This window comes from Vipera berus (genome assembly GCF_964194415.1).
Source record: "Vipera berus genome assembly, chromosome: 1".
Lineage (NCBI taxonomy): Eukaryota > Metazoa > Chordata > Lepidosauria > Squamata > Viperidae > Vipera > Vipera berus.
This window is the reverse complement of record NC_138202.1, coordinates 90491885-90511601: the sequence shown is the minus strand read 5'-3', so window position 1 is coordinate 90511601 and position 19717 is coordinate 90491885. Positions and strand designations below refer to the sequence as shown.

General features: G+C 36.2%; 2 protein-coding genes across 2 annotated transcripts in view; one reads left to right on the top strand and one right to left on the bottom strand.

The window, feature by feature from the left end:
* The window catches only part of LOC308668492 (uncharacterized protein), a gene marked incomplete at its 3' end in the record, with an annotated part of 620085 nt that overhangs the window by 91996 nt on the left and 508372 nt on the right, over positions 1-19717 (top strand). The window lies entirely within an intron of this gene.
* Positions 1-19717, bottom strand: part of GAS2 (growth arrest specific 2) — a gene marked incomplete at both ends in the record, with an annotated part of 117512 nt that overhangs the window by 23670 nt on the left and 74125 nt on the right. The window contains 3 exons of the mRNA XM_081314877.1: positions 5472-5579; positions 12064-12208; positions 15742-15805. Coding sequence (XP_081171003.1) covers positions 5472-5579; positions 12064-12208; positions 15742-15805 — 317 coding nt within the window. The remainder of the gene's footprint in view (positions 1-5471; positions 5580-12063; positions 12209-15741; positions 15806-19717) is intronic.

The following is a 19717-nucleotide window of genomic DNA, read 5'->3' as shown; positions in this document are numbered from 1 at the left end:
TATATATATATATATACTGTATACACACACACATATATATACATACATATATACATATACATATACATATACATTATATATATACATATACATATACATATATATATACATATACAACTACAACTACATATACATATACATATACATACATACATACATACATACATACATACATACATACATATATATATATATATATATATATATATATATATATATATATATATATATATATATATATATGTTTTCTGAGGTTTTCGCGGGTGTTTGTATGTGGATGTTTGGTCATTCGGGTTTGCCAGCCTTAGACCTGAGCTGTACAGCTTTTCTCCTGCATCGACCTAAATGATGACATCTTTCTACTGTTTAGCACAGGGGCCAGCCAGCTTTGCAGGCAAGACTAGAGCCTAATTTTCTGAGAGTGACTGCAGAGAAGGAAAAAGACATTGGAAGACCGAAAACTGGACATCAATTCCTTGTATCATGTTCTCCAGCATAAGTCTGAGAAAGCAGAAATTAGCGGTTGGCATTCTCTTACTCATTAGCGTCACTATTCTGCTATGGGAGAAATTCAAACAAAAACAGGTCCAGTTAGAAAAAAAAAAATAACATGCCAGAAAGTAAATCAAGTTTTAAAAACAATGGCTTTCTTAGCAAGAAGAAGGAAGCTGAAGCCACTAGCCTGATGATGACGGATGGGATTTCGTCGAAACGTTGCTCCTACACCTTTAGTTCTACGCGGGGAAAAAACAGAATGACCAAACATCCATATATATATATATATATATATATATATATATATATATATATATATATATATATATATATATATATATATATAATTTGCTCTGCTACAGTTGGCTGTAAACAAATAGCTTAAGAGAGAAAGGCCGTTTTCCCCTTTGAGTAATATAATTGCTTGGCAAAAGGCAGAAAGATAGCAAATCATAAATAAAGTAAATAAGGTAAATTTAAAAAAAAACGACCCAGAGAATCATTCTTAATCTCTCCTTTAAAGTAAAAGTGATTTTAGGAATTGAAATGGGAAAAGCGGTCAGCCTTATGTTTGAACCAGTTAATCACTTTTATGGGATACATTTCTAGACTGTTATGCCCCTAGGCAAGTTTTACTATATAGAAATAAGTACAGAGCTACATCTTTAAGAATATTCTTTCTATTCTAGGGTAGCACAACAAAATATTGGGAAATTGAGTGAAAAGTATAGCTGTAGGCCTCAATTGTTAACATTTGTTTTACGAACAGTATGCACATAAGCCCTCAAAACATAGAGAAGAAGGAATAATGCTGTCCAAAAAGGTTTTTTTCCCAGTGCTAGCAGGGAGTCATCTTGAGGTGATAACCTTTACAATAGCTACACAGCTGTCTACTGAAACTTCCATTCAAGAATGTCAAAATGTTCTAAATTAAGTTACATTCTAGACTAATAAGACTGGAATTGAAAGAATAAAGAAGTACAATGTTTAAGAGTCTGTGATTTATAGTGAAGTGAATTGAAACCAGGTTCTAGATGCACATTCCCTGAAAATAAAATAAAAAAACCTCACCATTTTTTAAAATCCCATATTAGAGTGCCAAATTATTATCAACCATCTGGTAGCATTAATTTACATTTTTCATGATAACAATATATAGCCTAAAATAACAGTCAAATATTCGTACTCATACAACAAAAGAGTCCATTTTGGTTAATGTCACAGTTAGGTCTACATGGTGCCATGGGCAAAAATTAAAACAAGGGATTGTTTCTCAAAGGTTTTGTAATAGAAACGACTATGACAGATTTTTGTTTGGAAGAGTTCATGGTCCCTAGTAAAATACATTAAAAAATCTCACTGGCATTGAAAATGAAACTAAGGTTAGGCTTACAGATAGGTTTAAGACTACTTGAAGTCCTGGCTGAAAATTAATGCCAGGGATAGATTCCTAGACATTTTCTAAGGGAAGCGACTGTGACAGCTTTTCATTCAGAGTTGCTTGTGGTCCAGAGTAAATAACATAGGAAAATCCAATTGGCATTGAAAATGAAAGTAGGGTTATTGTTAGGGTTAGATCCAGTGGTGGGATTCAAATATGTGAACAACCAGTTCTCTGTGGGGATGCCACTTCTGGAAGTCCATTCTGGGCCCGGGCAACAAAAAATTAGCTACCAGTTCTGCCAAAGTGGTGCAAACTGGCTGAATCCCACCTCTGGTTAGATCTGCTTGAGGTCATGGCAGAAATCTTATGATAGGGATCGATTCTTAGTGATTATCTGAAGAAATTGTCAGTGATAGCTTTTATTTTGGACTTGTTTGTGGTCCACAGTAAATTACATGGGAAAATCCCATTGCCAATGGAAATGAAACTAGGGTTAGGGTAAAGGTTAGAGTAAGGGTTATGTCTATTTGAAGTTATGGCTGAAATCTAATGATAGGGATAGTTTCTTAGCACTTTTCTAAGGAAAGGGTCAATGAAAGCTTTTTGTTTGGGTTGTTTGTGGTCCAGAGTAAATTACATGGGAAAATCCTATTGGCACTGAAAATGAAACTAGGGTTAGTTTTAGAGTTAGGTCTGCTGGAAGTCATGGCCGAAATCTAATGCTAGGGATAGATTCCTAGCAGTTTTCTAAGGAAAGCATCAGTGACAAATTTTCATTCAGAGTTGCTTGTGGTTCACAGTAAAATGCATGGGAAAATTCCATTACCATTGAAAATGAAGTAAGTTTAGAATTAAGGATTACATAGATCTTAACATTCCAATAGCCTGTTTTCACTTTCAAGAAGCATTAAGCAGCTGGTACACTCATTTGCAACTTAGACCTCCATGAACTTTTAGAAACAGAATGACTATCTGCAGTTGAGAAGTAGTTTCCACCAGGTGATCCTTTTACATGAACTGAAATCTTGGATTACCAAGGTCCAAGTCATGTAGAAGCTTTTATATGTGCATCAAAACTCCTTCTTAATAGAGACATTCATGTGGTTGTGTAGACTACCTCCTCATAAATCTCACCAGCAGGAGTTTTAGCAAATGGGGACAGGATCCTCATTCTTTTTCAGATATGAAGATGAAAGGACTATGGAAAATAAATCTTTGGATTTCTTCTACTGTCCTACCTAAAATGAAACATGAGATCTTTTGCCTCTATAATATTTGTTCTGTGAATGAGCTATGACCTCTTCCTAATCTCAAAATGTTTCTCTTAATAACTTAATGGTTTATTATTGCTATTATTAGTAAGATTCATTGTCTCCATTTGTAATGTGTTGTTAGTACCTGTACTTTAGTTTGATCTTTGGTCTTTTTTATATCACTTTGTTTTGCTCCAAATTGTTCTGAAGACAATGTAGTCTTCAGAAGACTACAACAAATCCATACAAATTGAAATCAAAGAAAATGTTACCATCTGAGCCTGGGATTTGCTAGAGTAGATGAATTACATTCCTTACAATGTTTATTACCAAAACAAGCCTGAGGCATGTTTAAACATAAAATCACGAAACTCCAGAAATATTACACAAGTATGAAACTTGAAAAGTAATTCATTATTTTTCCTTTGACTGTCAGGCAGACAAGATACATAGCCCTGTGTCATGTATATCCCTAAAATGTATTCATACACACAGATAAAAACACAAATAAACAAGGGAAATGGAATCTGCAATCATGAGTCCTTAAAAAACTACTGAAGTTATCATCATATAGACATAGACAGCATATCAAAAATACTTTGAAACTTTGAAAAATATGGTTTTGCCTTTATTCATTTTATTTTCATTATTTACAGTATATTCTCTGTTTTCCTTTACCATAGTTCCAATCTCTGCATTATTTGATTTCTCACATTTGACCTATCCCTATCTTGTTATAGGATGCTACTTCCAGTAATTAACAAATTAAATAAATTTAATTTGCTTATTTATTTAATTAATGTAATAATTATATTAAAAATCAATAAATCTTTGGTAGATTTTCCAAGAGGAAAGAATAGTATTTTTTTATTTTCCATCAGGTGAAAAATGGAAGATACTCATCATAGTAGGAAGAAGCTGACCAACATGTCCACATTCAGAAGCAGGGTAGATAACATTTAGAACAGAGGTCTCCAACCTTTCTCAGTTGACAGACTGGAGGGAAAGGGAGGGGAAGCATTTTACACTCGTGTGCATGCACACAAACAGGCCCACGAGCACCCGCAGTGCAAACGGGGCGGTGCGAGCACCCATGTGACACTCACTACCACCGCCCCATTTTTGCTGTACGGGTGCTAGCACTGCCCCAGTTTTGCCACGTGGCACTCCATTTTCACTGTGTGATGCCCCGTTTGCATAGCGGCAGTACTAGTGCAAGAGAATATGAGTGCTCATGCACATGTGTGCACATTGGCGAACCTTTCCCGCAGCCCAGTGGCTAGCAGGCAATGGTCTGGTAGTGGGCTGCAACCCACAGGTGGTAGACCCCTGGTTTAGAAGACTACAAGTCTGTAGGGTACACTGAAAACTCAAAAAGGCAGGAAGGGAAGGAAAAGAATGTAATGTCAAACCACTTTTGAGCTAGTGCCAAGAAAACCATAAGGTTTTATTCATGTGGTCATCAGGCGTTGGCTCAAATTCATCTTTATCTTTATGCACAAGCATAGTGAGATCTAGAAGTGAATATCTTGCAACAGTGGATTAGAGATGAATGGATGAATAAGTAAAAGAAAAGTTCCCCTGAACTGAGCTCAGTGCTTGGTGATTTCACATATGTGTCTATGTCACTTTCTTGTCAACAACACATAAGCGGTTTGCTGATGGGATTTTTGATGAGAAAACAATGTTCTAAAAGCAAATATGGCTAGAAGTGTGCAGATCTTGATAATCACAATTGAGAATATAATATTGAGAATATAATCTGAACTAGAGCCTTATTTCAGACTGTTTTTCATATGAATAATACAGATTGGTCCTGAAGGTCCCCCCAAGACTCATTGAAGGATGGAAAGAGAAGGAAGGAATGAGGAAAAAGGGAGAAAGAGGAATTCAGTGAACTGTATGGAGAGAACAAATCTTGAAATAGTAGTGAATATCTGTAGCTCAAATATAAGATGAGGGGAAAAGTTCAATCTCCAAGCTTGTAGTTTGGTTTTGTTACCAGGCTAGGTAACATCTTCAGGAGACTTTAGGGGATGTCAGTGTCAGTGTTCTTCTGTTTATAAGGGCTTCAGGTGTAGATGTGTCAAGTGAGGGACTTGTGATGGGTATGAGAACAAATTTTGGCTGAGGGGATTCAAGTGTTCAGTAAGTAAGACTTCTGAGATGACATCCTGTTCACAGCCCCTTCAACACTGACAGAGCACATGAATGTAGACTTGTTTTATATGCTCCTGCGTATCTTTTTATAATAGCACAGGTCACAAAACATTTCTCTCACTCATTTGCTTACTTACCATATTTCACTTCACAAAAAAAAAATACTAGTTTTTTCTTACCCTGATGAAAAGGATCTTCTCTCCAACTCTGTACCTTCCCTGTGAAAGGCGCTCCACACAAAATTTACTAGGGCATTTACAAGGCGGGTCTTCAGAAATATGTTTGACCTAAAAAAAAGTTACAATTTTAATGTATATTCTGCATTAATCTTCCATTATCTCAGATTATATCCAGTCTCTGTCAGAGATGGAACTAATTTCCAGACTTTGCTGAATTGTAGATCCTCTGAATTTATAGTCTTCACATTCCTACATTTCCCAACACAGGACTTTCAATAGGTGTACCCACTAAGTTACAGGATCTCTTCTTTGGATACAAATAGTTAATATACCATTACTCTGCTTTGTTCCTATTACAAGGTGAGTTAAGAATTAACTCTCTCTCTCTCTCTCTCTCTCTCTCTCTCTCTCTCTCGTTTTAGTCTGATGCATCCATTGGCCTTCTGGAAAGAGCTAAGAGGGCTATCAAACAGGAAGTGAATTAGAATTGTCTCATCTCGTACCCTATAATCTTATTACATTATTTCCCCTTACTTTCTTAACATCTTGATTTCTTCCATAATTTTCATGTAGAACAAGAGGCCAAGTGGCATTCAAAAATGAGGAATACTTAACTTGTTACATCCTTTCAATAGCTTCCCTTCAGATTTCTCAAACCATGAACTTTAACTACCTTAATTTTGTTGCTAATAATACATGAAAAATTATTTACATCTCTGCCTTTCAGTCCAAAAAATGATGTGTCGTTACATTCTGTATTATTAATGATTATAATAAACAGTGTTCTTGAGATCTGGTCATTTGTTCAGGAATGTGGATTTTAAAAAACACACACATGCAATTAGTTATTTTAATTCAAGTTTTTCCAGTAGAAGGTGTTCACAGAAGTTGATTAAATATTGCCTCTGGAATTATTTCAAAGTGTCCTAAATCACATTTGCTACATGGAGACAAAGATCTTCCTGCTCATTATTTTGAGAAAGTCCTAAAAGTCCTGGGGTTCTGTTCTGTGGATGTCTCTGGTTTTATATGCTTAGTTTAAATGGTTAAAACTGAATTACCACTAATTGAAATTCAAAAGGTAACCTGTTCAGCCTCAAGGGTTGGGGAATACTTATGTACACATGGGAAGCATGCATGTGCACAATGGCAACTTTATACACACTGAGACGCATACACAGGTATGTATTCATAATTAATTCAATACTCTCCTGAACATTGTGTGTTTTCACCCTCAGATGATCCAACTGGCTAGCAGACATCAGGCTGCTGGGCTTTCTGCCATTAATTTCAGGAAGAAATCATTCAACTAATGATTTCATTCAAATGTTTCTTTTGTAATCCTGTTGATCATCTCATGATGGGAAGCATAGCAAAGTCTTTTAAAGTGCCTTTATATCTGAACTCTGCATGCAGCTCCAAGAATAGAATTTGCCCAGCTTTGCTATATATATACAACATTATCATGTTAGGCATCCATGAGAATCAGAGCTGTATATAGATGTGGAAGGGATGCAGTGGCTCAGTGGGTTAGGACGCTGAGCTTGTTGATCAGATGGTCGGCAGTTTGGCGGGTCGAATCCCGAGTGCTGCGTAGCAGAGTGAGCGCCTGTTACTCATCCCAGCTTCTGCCAACCTAGCAGTTCGAAAGCACGTAAAAATGCAAGTAGAAAAATAGGGACCACCACGGTGGGAAGGTAACAGCGTTCCGTGCGCCTTTGGCGTCTAGTCATGCTGGCCACATGACCACGGAGACATCCTCGGACAAGCGCTGGCTCTTCGGCTTTGAAACGGAGATGAGCACCGTCCCCTAGAGTCAGAAACGACTAGCACGCATGTGCAGGGGAACCTTTACCTTTACCTTTATATAGATGTGGTAATGTTATAGTATTAAAGTGCAGTAACTCAATTTTTTCATTTAAATACAGCAGGAAGACATACTTTTTCACATAATTTTATACTTAATTTTATATCTAAGCATTAGATAAGGAAGCATTGATGCTGAGTTTTTTGGGACATAATCCAAAAATAGCTGTTTCAAAAACTAACTATGAAAACTGTGTCAGAATAAAAAAAAACTGCCAGTGGTAGCTTTCCACATTGTCTAAGTATTTTGTGTTGCATATTCTTCCCATTGATGTCCAATATAAAATAATGGGCATTAAATTCACAATACGTTGGGTTCTACCATTTTAGAAACCACAAGTAGGTGAAACACTGTTGAGCTGTGCTAATATTTAGTATAACTAGAATTTCCAATGAACTGAAAGAACAGAAACTTCACAGCAAACAAAAAGTTTTAGTAATTCTAATCTGACATTCACGTACTACTGCTGATCGGCACATAGATGTATAACATCTACATAAAGCAGTGTTCCATGATGAAAATTAATCCAATGTGTCCATGTCAAATAAAGCAATGAAGGAGCATTTCCTCAACATTTCATCCATTTCAGCTTAATACTCTAGAGACCTTTGTAAATCTAGTTCATAACTCAACAACGTGTAAAGGAAGATGGAGAGCAAGATAAATACGTTGCTAAAAAAAATCTATTAAAGAAAGATAGTGTTTTAAACTTTCTTGCATTCTTTTTTTTAAAAAACAAAAAACACAAATGTATTTCTCAAATAATAAGAATAAAAGCAGCTTTATTGGATCAGACTAAAGGTGAGCTAATCCAGTGATCTTTTCTCAATTGCGGCCAGTCATACAATCAACCATGTAAGCAGGTCACCAAAACAAATGTTCTATCGCATATTTTATTAGTTCCATTTTAACCAGCCAGAAAATGTGCCGAGTATAAACAATGACTTCACTTTAACTAAACTTGCCCTAAACTTAACTCAACTGGAGTCTTGCTGCTATCACAGGGAGGGACGGTTTTTTTTATCATCTTGGATTCCTCGTATTTGCTTGACTCTTGTATGTTTCGTCTGGTTTCTTTATTTTCTTTTAGCCAAGCAAGGAAGCAGTTATATAATTTTATAATGTGATGAATGCATTCATCATCTGTATTCCTCCATATAGGGGGCTCCAAAATGTGAATGTATATTATGGCAAAGGTGGCATTTTGCACTATAAACTGAGGATTTCCTGGAAGTTAGGCACATAAATCTGATGCCCTTTCATAACATTAAAGCTAATCTTGTGTCAATTTATTTTCAAAATTTCATCTCTGTCTACAGAAAAAAAAATTAAAATATGAAGTCCACAGACTTTTTCAAACAAGTTCATCTGCAAAAGAAAACTGTTGACATTAGGCCTCATTTGCTCTGAGAATAAAGAAAAGTCTTCTTTTTTGTTTAAATGGCCTTCTTTCCATGATTCATTGCTTAACAAACATGGCAAGGTTCCATCCAAAAAAGGTGCCGGAACTCCGTTCTGAGCGTTCTATGAGAAAAAAAGCCATACATATACATATACATATACATATACATATACATATACATATACATATACATATACATATACATATACATATACATATACATACACACATACATACATATACACACACACATACATATATACATACATATACATACACATACACATATATGTATGTATTAAAACTACGCTGTAAAAAAGCAGGAGGTTTTCAAGAAACCTGTAGTGTCATTGTCCCAAAAATAGTAAATGGAACAAAAGAAAATATCACCTATAGTATAGTAGTTCAATGCTTTAGCCCAAATTAATGATATGTTTGGGACAGATGTGTGAGAATGTCCTGAGACATCACGTAAGCTCCACCCTATTCAGTCAGACTGCAGGGCTAAGTAAATGGCTAAACATATTGCACCTAACCTCATGCTCCAAAACTGAAAATCCATATAAGCAGCATAAAATAAATAATACAGTAGCAACCATGGTGAAAAGTGGCTGGATCTAGGAAGCAGATCAGCTAAAGTTATATACATAAAAGTAGTTCTTGACTTACAACCACAATCAAGCCCAAAATTTATGTTGCTAAAGCAAGATAGTTTTGCCCCATTTTACAACCTTTCTTGCCACAGTTGTTAAGTGAATCACTGCAGTTGTTAAGTGAGTAACAAAGCTGTTAAGTGAATCTGGCTTCCCTATTGACTTTGCTTGACAGAGTCTCAAAAGAAGATCATGTGTCCCCCACGATGCTGCAACCGTCCTATATGCATGCCAATTGCCAAATTTTGTCCAAATTTTGATCACCTAAACCATGGACATGCTGCAACGATTGGAAATGTGAGAAATGGTAATCGGTCACTTTTTTCGGTGCTGTTTGTAACTTCAAATGGTCACTAAACAAATGGTTGTAAGTCAAGGACTACCTGTATTCTACTTATGTGGAATAGGGACTTCTGCATACCAGAAACATGTCTTCAGCTGCTATTCTATGAATGATAGAGACCATAAGAATCATTGCTTATATTAACTCTACTTTTCTACCTGTTACTCTTTAGATAGGATGGGTTTCATTTTTATCTCCTGGAGACTGCACGACCATGCTAGCAGGAGTGATGGAACTTACACTGCAAATTCTTAGCAGGCAGTAAGTTGGGAAAGGCTACCTTGTATTCTTTTTTTCTTCCCTCGTTCCTTTTTTCCCCTCCTACAAGAACAATGGCTTTTCATTGCTAGGCACAAACCTTGCCTCTATTCTTCTCTGACAGCCCGAGTGAAAGAACTTGAAAAGTTAAAGACACAGGAAGGGGGAAAAGTGCTGACCCTAAGCAAGTTTGCATTTCAGCAAATTATACACCAAATTCCATCTGTTTATTATAGCCCTTAAGTGGCACAGGGGCTTTCAAGGAGTGCTTTGTAATTCCCAGGTGAGTAGCTACACATCTACCCTGCGATATAGGAGTTGCCATAGAAACAGGTGCTTTTAAAAGTGTCATTCTTACTTTCCCATTTAACTCTTCGTTCTCTAGAACATGGCTTATTGTATGCTGCTTGTACAAGAGAACACTGACCTGTGAACTGAAAAGCAAGTAATATTCTGTTATGATAAATACCCAAATTAGCTGCACGAAGAAAGTCCTAGGTTTCAAGTCTGACTTAGAGAGATGAAAAGAAAAAGAGGAAACCTTAAGACCCTGAAACCACTGCCAGGTAAATTCAAAATATGGATCTATCGTAAGCTCTTAGTTGTTCTATTCAAGACTCTGCATGACCCCAGACTCTCTTCCTCTCTCCACATAAATTGCCTCTACTTCTCCACCTTCCATTTTTCAAAGCTCTTCAGCATCCCAAAAAAGTATTCCTCGTTATTTAAATGTTCTAAATTGAACACCTGAACACCAACCTATTAGACATCATATCCTTTAAAATCCTACTCAATGCCTCCTTAAAAGAACATTGAAGACATTTCTTGAGATGCTAACTAGTTATATTGGCCTTATATTGGAAGCCTTCATGTCTCCAGCCCATATAAGCAATGAAGTCTATCACATTTGAATGCCACTAGCTGGGGGAACTGCTTTATTGCTGCTTCTCTTTTTTAAATCTTCCACAGAACCGCCTGCTTCATTCTCTGTAAAATACTATGCAAACCCACACTGACAGCAACAGAATAATATTGGGCTAGATCAGACATGTCAAACACAAGGCCCGGGGGCCGGATCCGGCCCGCGAAGTGGTTTCATGTGGCCCGTGAAGCCATCCTGGAAACAGGGAACGGCCCCCACTGCCTTGGCACTGGCCCAGAGACCCTTCTTCTGCCAGAGACCCCCAGTTCTGTCCCACTCCTGCCCAGGCCCCCATAGGCACCCTTGATGAGAATGATGTAGAGCTGGCCACGCCCACCCAGTAGGCCATACACACTCTAGCCATGCCTACCCAGTAGGCCACGCCCACCCTGGCCATACCCACCCGGCCCCCCGAGGGCACCACAATGCTGATGCAGCCCTCAATGAAATTGAGTTTGACACCCCTGGGCTAGATAGTCCAGTGGTGTAGAGGCCTGATTCAATGTCAATTAGTTAATAATATTAAATAATGAACAAAATCTTAAAAGGTGAAAGTTTCTCCTGCGCAGTTGTATTCATCTCTGTTTCTTAGCTGAGAGAGCCCGTGTTGTCTGAAGACATTTCCATGTTCATGTGGACAACGTGAATATATCCAGAACACTGTTACCTTCCCACCAAAATGGTACCTATTTATCTACTTGCATTATCTACTGATACAGTAGATCCCTTGCTCTCTTTTTTGCATTTGAAGAGAATCTGGGATGAATAGAGTAGCTAGAATCCTATTACCATGTCTCTCATCTCCAATATCTATATTTCAGCTTATTTGAAAAGTGAATCTGTATATATACCTTGAATGACCAAGTTACTGAATCTTATTGTTATGATCATTGGTAGAAATCAGCCTTTAGCATCCTGTGAGAAAATATGTCTATATTCTTCCTATTGTTCCTTATTTCCTTTCTTTTATAATTTTATTGTGTTGTATTTTGTATTTTGTTTGGTTTCCTTGTACATCACTGAGATAGTTTGGAATTGGGCAATGCCTCCATTCCATTCTCTTCCATTAGCATGGAGTCAGTAACAAATAAGGCTCAAAATGGTATAACAAAATAAGGCTGTAGGAGGCATAACAAAACAAACTTACTGCATCATCCAGGATTTTTCCTGTGCTCTTTTTGCCAGGCGACTTTGTTGGGGAAGGGGAAGGAGAAGGAAGAGGAGTTGAAAGTGTCTCTTCTTGTTCAATCTCTTTCTCCAGCTTTATCAACCCAGAAGGCTCTACACCAAACCTTTTAAAAGTACAGATTGAACCCTGGATTTATTAATCAGTTACATCATATTTTCATCAGTTGCTGAAAATTGTGAAAAAACCAAACTTCTAATAATCACATTAGAAATTCTTGCTTAAGATAAATCCTGAGACCTGTATTAGTTATGAGGGTAGACCTGAGGAAAAGCAACTACTGCATTGGTATTAACACAATCTTACGTGCTATATCAACATTACCATTTAATTTTGCACAGCGTTATATTTTAATTCCACAGCCCTGAATTTACTGACATAGAGCTTCTGAATTGTCGTTCTTCACAGAGGTATCTTCCAGACAATTGTATTCCTCCATCATTAGAGATGAGCCCTTTCCCTATGACCCCACAATGCTCTCACTGGTTGCATATGATCATGATATAAAGTCAAGTGAATACCAGCTTGACAAGCTGGTCAGTAGAGAAAAGCAGTTTGCACCAACAAATGTTACTATGTTGTTGTTGTTAGCTGCGAAGTCGTGTCCGACCCATCACGACCCTATGGACAACGTTCCTCCAGGCCTTCCTGTCCTCTACCATCTGCTGGAGTCCATTTAAGCTCACGCCTACTGCTTCAGTGACTCCATCCAGCCACCTCATTCTCTGTCGTCCCCTTCTTCTCTTGCCCTCAATCTTTCCCAGCATTAGGCTCTTCTCCAGTGAGTCCTAATTATTCCCAATTTCCAAATTATTTGAAATGGTCAGAACACTTTGAATAATTCAAGTAAATTGAAATAAGAAATATCTGTAGTTTTAATGACTGGGCATCCAGGAAGTACCCTTGGTCAAAAGGCACAACTTAATACATTGCAGCATTTATTGCATAACATGGCTTGTTTCATTATACAAAGCTATTGGGCACACTCCTATTCTTTATGAGATTAAGGAGCAATTCATAGCCTTAAGAAGATTTTCTCCTTTCAGATTTTCCAGAAATATTGAGGCTCAGAATTACTAGCCATTATGCAGGAGCAGGAAAGACGACAGTGACCTATTAGAAAAGACAATGAGACTGGGAGAATTTTTTTTCCTAATTTGTAGAGAATTTATACACATCTAATACAAAAATTTCAGTGCTGTTTGTTATGCAGTGCAGATCCAAGTCAAATTTACCTCACTGGCTTTTCTTTTTCTAATTACAGATCACAGATTTTTAATAATGCATCTAGTACGGATACGCAGATATTGAGAGGCTGTAAATTATTCTCACTGGACCCTGTCTATTCACTTACTCATAGCTTCTGTGCTCTTCAAGTGAATACAAATTCATTTTCTCTTCCACTTCAACATCTTATAATGCAATATATCCTATTTAATGGCTTAAGAGTGTTTTCCCCCGGCTTAGCTGTTACCTTTCTTTTGTTCCAGTCCCTTATATTAAATGGTACTGCATCTACATATGCTTATGTCTTGATACACATTAAATGAAGATTAAATTGATATGGAAAATTTGATTTATTCAACTCTGCTTAATCAATTCTTTCTTCTTGTAATTTATTATTATTTTTAATATGGTGGGATTAGAAACCGTATTCACTTGAAAGTAATGTCAGCAAAGTATAAACTGCTTTATATAGTAACTTTTAGTGGAAAGGTCAGGTGGACAAGACTGAGCAATTTAACTTTCAGTGATGCAAAGAGAGATGCAAATTAACTTTCAGTGATAGCAAAGATCAGAATCGTTAAAGATATAGATTTTTCAATGGGAGAATGAGGACAAATTCCTTCTAATTAGATTTGGAGACAGTATTATGGAATCTTAAGAACTAATCAATCAGTCCTCAAAGAAATTAAGATTTACTGCCTGATTGAAGCAAGTAGAAACTCACATATTTTGATCACATAATACAAAACAGATGATTATTATATTTGACAAGATGGGAGAGTATAGAATAAAACTGATAGTCAGGATGAGGGATATTTCTCTGGAAGAGTTCTAGATTGTCAGATAAATGTCAAGACATAAGGCATGTGTCCATACATCACCAGGAATCAGGTCCAACTCAGTAGTAATTAACTATAAATTCTGGATCTTGCAAGCCTAATGGACCTGGAAGGAAAGTGTGTGAGTAGGGTGAGTTTCTCACTTCATATCCTTCTTCTGAGAACTAATAGAGTACTGCCCTCTATGGATCTAAGAGACATCTTTGAATTCTTTTTGCTCCCTTTTGAGTTCCCTGCAAATGCTATATGATAGAAGTATCCCATTCTATAAGATGGTGGAATGGGATGCCTTCATTCTGTTTGGAATTCCATGTTCTCTATATGAGAGAAATATTACATAAAATACCTTTAGTGAAAAGGGTAGGGAACTTTCTTTCATCATGGAGACAATGGCCACAAACAGAAAGACATTTTTTGCACACAGCTGACTTTCTCAGTCAGGCATGACAGCTTTAATACAACAGTTTATAAATGTAAAAAGAAATTATTTTAGTGCAATGGGTTTATGTAGCCATCTTACCATATCTACGTTTTACTGAACTTTATATATTTAGACTGAGATTAGCCCTGGTTGGGTAGACCATCATTCATGATTTATCTTGGCAAACATAGGTTTTGCCTTCCTCACAGCATTATCTTTTGGTCTGTTTGTATTTCTATTGTTAGTTATTATCTGCTGTTGTTACTGTCACATATTTTCACTTGAAGTACTAAAAGCAATGGGAATGGCACCCTTTCCCCCTCAGCATATTGATGGCACTTCCAGACTTCAGCCTCCCACAGGAGCTGGCAAACCTACAAACTCTTATATCAAAGGTTGGGCATTTGTTGAGATAATGGTGTGAACTCTTATTACTTCCCTATCCACTCTGGAACAGCGTAACCATCCATGGTCCAACATTTGAAATTTTTGCTTTGTGTTCTTTCAAACTTTGGAAACATTAACAAATCAAGTTAGGTTTATTTATATCTTACTTTCCATTCCCACTGCTTCCACTCCTATTTCCCTGATTTTTGCTGCTAGCACTGTAACAAAATTTCTTTTTAATCTGAGGCTAACTACCTCAACACAAAAGAAGTCAAAAGTCATCTCAACTCGTTATTTTACTTGTGCTGGAGTAGACTGAAAAAAACACAGTTCATATGAGAAAGAGGATCATGATGATGATGCAAAGATACAGTATATGAACCTATTACTGTTTACAATAATGACCCAAGGCAAAAAGATCCCAGTTATTGAAACAAATACTCTGACTTGAACACACCAAATAATCTGCGTAATAGAAAAATCAGTCCTCTATTACGGATTTGTTTTCAGGATGGGTTTTTCCCCCAGCATTTTGAAGATGACATACAAGCTCTATCACATTTTTTTTCAATAAACCTTGACTGTTTTGTTTGAACAACTGCCCCCAATATGCTCCATGTGTAGTAATAGTTGGACCTTTGCCTTGACCCAGACTAGTATAAATGTTAGTTTGACAGTGCACTGAACCACTAATTTTCTCTGTTTCTGCTGCTGCCAAGGGTGACATTCTAGCAGCTAGCTCATTCTTTAAATAAGTTTGCCTACCTGGCTGCAATCCTTCCAAGCTCAAGCAAACAAAGGCACACTTCTCTGGGCTGCTTGTGGAGGACTGTAAAGCAAATTGGAGACAAAAAGTGTTTACAGAGAAGGCATTTGAAGCACTGAATGATACTTGCTTGTACTATGTTGAAACTACAGGATTGAATGGCTGACATAGATAAATAAAAGTAAGGCTACAACAGTTTATTGAAAAATTAAAATCTGGATGGCACATGCTGTCTTAGAAGAAGACAACTCTTGTAAGATGACATCTGATGTGAAACATGCAGGCTTCATTAAAGGCATACATAAAATTAATTGAGTTTAGGAACTAAGGAACCTCTGTTCCTCAGTACATTGATCTAAATTGATTCATTAATGAATAAGTCATTTTTTTCCTTCCAGATGTTTATGTATGTAGGGTTTTTTTTAAAAAAAATTATACATCACAAACATACAACTGGTCACTCTTTGAAACATACTGTACATTAAACAGGTCAGAACTAATAAGATCTTTACGTAAATAAGGGAGGGAATTTGCAGAATAAAGTGGGTTTAAAATAGGTTAGTCTGGCACAGGACCATGTTAAAGTTAGGTTTTTTGGTTCCCAAAGTATAAAGATAATTGGTTTTGCAAACTTAAAAGTTTTGTTCAGACAGCTAAAGTTTTATCAAATTGCATACGGAAAAAATCACTAATTTGGTTCTCATAGATATTCCATGTGGTAGCTTTGAACTTTGTATAATCTGATGTGTTGGCAGCAATCACCCTACTAAGATCAAAACGGGAAGAGTCCTTGGAAACTGACTCACATGGGGCACATAAATTAAGTACATATTAAAATACTCTTAACATAAATTAATTCTGAAATATCCTGCGGGATATTTAAAAAAATGTTCAAATTTTTAAAGCAATATAACAATTCAAGAAATGACAGAGGTGAGAATGGGAGAATATGAACAAGTGAAAGTTGGTTCCTACAAAAGTGTTCATTTGTGGATGCAAATTAATTTGTTTCTGTGCATCTGGTCACAGCAATCTGTCTACATCTCATTTCATGATGAACAATGTCAAACAGTGAAATTGTTATTAAAGCAAATAGGACAATATACTGTAGACAACATTCAACCATTAAAAAAATTCATGCTATGCTAAGAATGTGATGCCATATATGAAAGCAAGACTTCTCATTTCTGATTATCTATTAGATGCTGTTGAACAAAACAAGTGGTGAGAAGAATTATTATTATAGAAATGTATACTTACTGTTTTGCATTTTGTAGAACTAGAATTACTGTTTCTATCTATGAAATGCCAGATTTTTTAGAAGTTAAATTACATTATTCTTATCCTCCTTATTATTATCTTCTTATGGCTTTGACAAAATGTCAGGGACAATTGTAGTTACAAATAAAAATGCACTAAAGATGCAAGTTATACAGGCATATTCATGAAAATAATTACTTTCAAATGTTTTTGCTCTTGGGTACACTCGGATCTATAAAAAAATCTGTATGATTTGCAGCTTAATTTCCAAGACAATTTTAGCTTGGTATATACAAAAATTAAGGGTGTACTATAAAAATAGATAGTGTTTATACACTATGTAGAAAGTAGGACAATTAAAGGTAATAAATAATCCGGAAACCCAGTAAGGTTAATTAGGTCATGTCAATTGGTGAAGATAAATATAAATTAATTGTTAAGTTAGGAAGTTCATTACTAAGAAACATTACTAAGATTGTTCATTACTAAGAAACATCATTTAAAACATACAACCAGCAAGGAGGAGTTTGCCTTCAGTTACAATGAGATATTCATTTTTTGCCCAAAATCTAGTGCGCAAAGCTGGGTATTTTTCAATCCTTACTGATTATTTCATTTGAAAGCCTTCCTTCATCTGATATACAATAGAAACATTATTAACTTTTCTGAATATTGTTCACTTAGTTTCATGTGCTGAATTTTTTCTTCTGTCCAGTTTCCAACACTAATTGAAATCATCATGATCAATATGTTCTACTGACATTAGGCTGGAAAAAAACATTGCAGACAGTCTATATCAGCTGCAGGTGATTGAGTTTCTTAATTTTAAAGTAGCATTGTTTATGCAATAATATAAATAAAAATGTACAGTAAATAAATCACAGTAAAAACACAAAATTGTGAATAGTTCAAGCAAACTTTGTGAAAGACACAGACAGAATTAAAAAAAAGACTTATTCTGATGCAACTGTGTCATTGCATCCTAATGATAAAATGCACACTACACCCTTACAAATTTATAGGGCACCAGAGAGGTGCATGCACTGTTGGCAAGCATCACCATATCTTTATTATTTGTAATTCTTATTTTTATTTTACAGTGCATTTTTAACCACAGGTCTAGGATAAGGCGGCATGCAAAGTGGAATAACTAAGTAAGTAAATCTAGGCCCATTAGATTCAGTGTCACTCCCATAGGATAACTGCTATATCAGTTTTTTAGTGGACCGTCACATATGACCATCATAATAGGTTGGAAAGAAATCACAGTTGCAGAAAACTGATAACTTATGATGTAGATTTTATTCCAATGTGGTAAAGCTGAAAGTGATACATCATAAGGGGGTGGCTTGCTGGGTGGCTTTTTATCGTATATGCAGATTGCAGATGAGGACCAGGTCCACTTATGTGGCAAAGGTCCTGTTGTGTGTTGCATCAAAATGAGTCAGAATCAATCAAATTATGTATGCAATAGGTATGCATAAGAGTCACACGAACTAGTGATGGAAGAAAAAAATACTGTAAAGCACTCCAAAAATAAATCACATTTATTAGCATGCTTAGCAAACCCTTTTCTTGCTCAGCAGATTCCTTGAAGAAAAAGGTGAAGGTTCATTGCCTCCAAGTCCTATAACCATTAAACAACATAGGACAGTCACACGTACTTGAAAATAGAGCATTGCATGTTTACACAGCAAGTGCACACAGAACCGTTGATTGTCAGTTAAAAAATACAACTGTATTTCACAAGAGCTTTTGGCAGTAGGTAGCAACCACCCACACAATACTGATTCCTCGTAGTTTGCAAAAAGAAAAGAAAAAGTTTGAACCGTAAAGAATAAGTGATGTATAAGAAATCAAGCTCTTTTTTTGCTTTGCTTTTGCTTTGCTTTCTTGCACAACAATAATCAAGTTTTGCAATATTACAAAGTGGGAGTTCTGTAGGCTGATCTCTGGTCCCCTATTCCCTATGTCAACAGGATTGATGATGAACAGGGAAAGATAGAGCATTTAAAACCAAACAACAAATGGCTACAAGGTAAAACTCTTCTTTTAGATCTGTAATAAAATATGTTGAATTCTGTTGTGTACAAAGTGCCAACAGCAGTTGAAAAAAAGGTTAATGGTGTTTTGCAGACTGTTCCTCCTTGGTTTCCTTCATGACTACTTCTTAATCCCACTGATTAAAATCCTTTCCTTGTATAATGCATCATTCCTTTGCCTTTAAGGAAATGCCAGCAACTTGGTTCTTTGTTATACCTGTCAGACATTCAGTAGAAGAATTCTCATAATTTGTCAACAATTATGAGAGCTGGACCTAATGGAAAATGACTATATGTCTAAAGAGACGGAATGCCCTATCACCACCGTTAATCTATACATTTCATCTATCAAAGCATTTCAGTCAGATCACCTAAGCTTCTGAAGACTACATAGGCAGCAGACATTTCTATCATAAAGAACAAATGCTAGAGTAAAGCCCACAATGTAGAACAGCCAAAATATATACCACATTAGTGGCATGGAAATTATATGCGTTTTGATTTTATTTTATTTCATTTACTGCACAGCACATAGACAAATATAGCTACAGTGATATAATCTTCAGATTATTTTGAATAGGAACACATGGAATATATTCTACTGGGCAAATGTCAATGTAACGCTGTCAGAGGAAAAGATAGGTGTCTCTCTGGAGTTAGTTTATGAAATAGA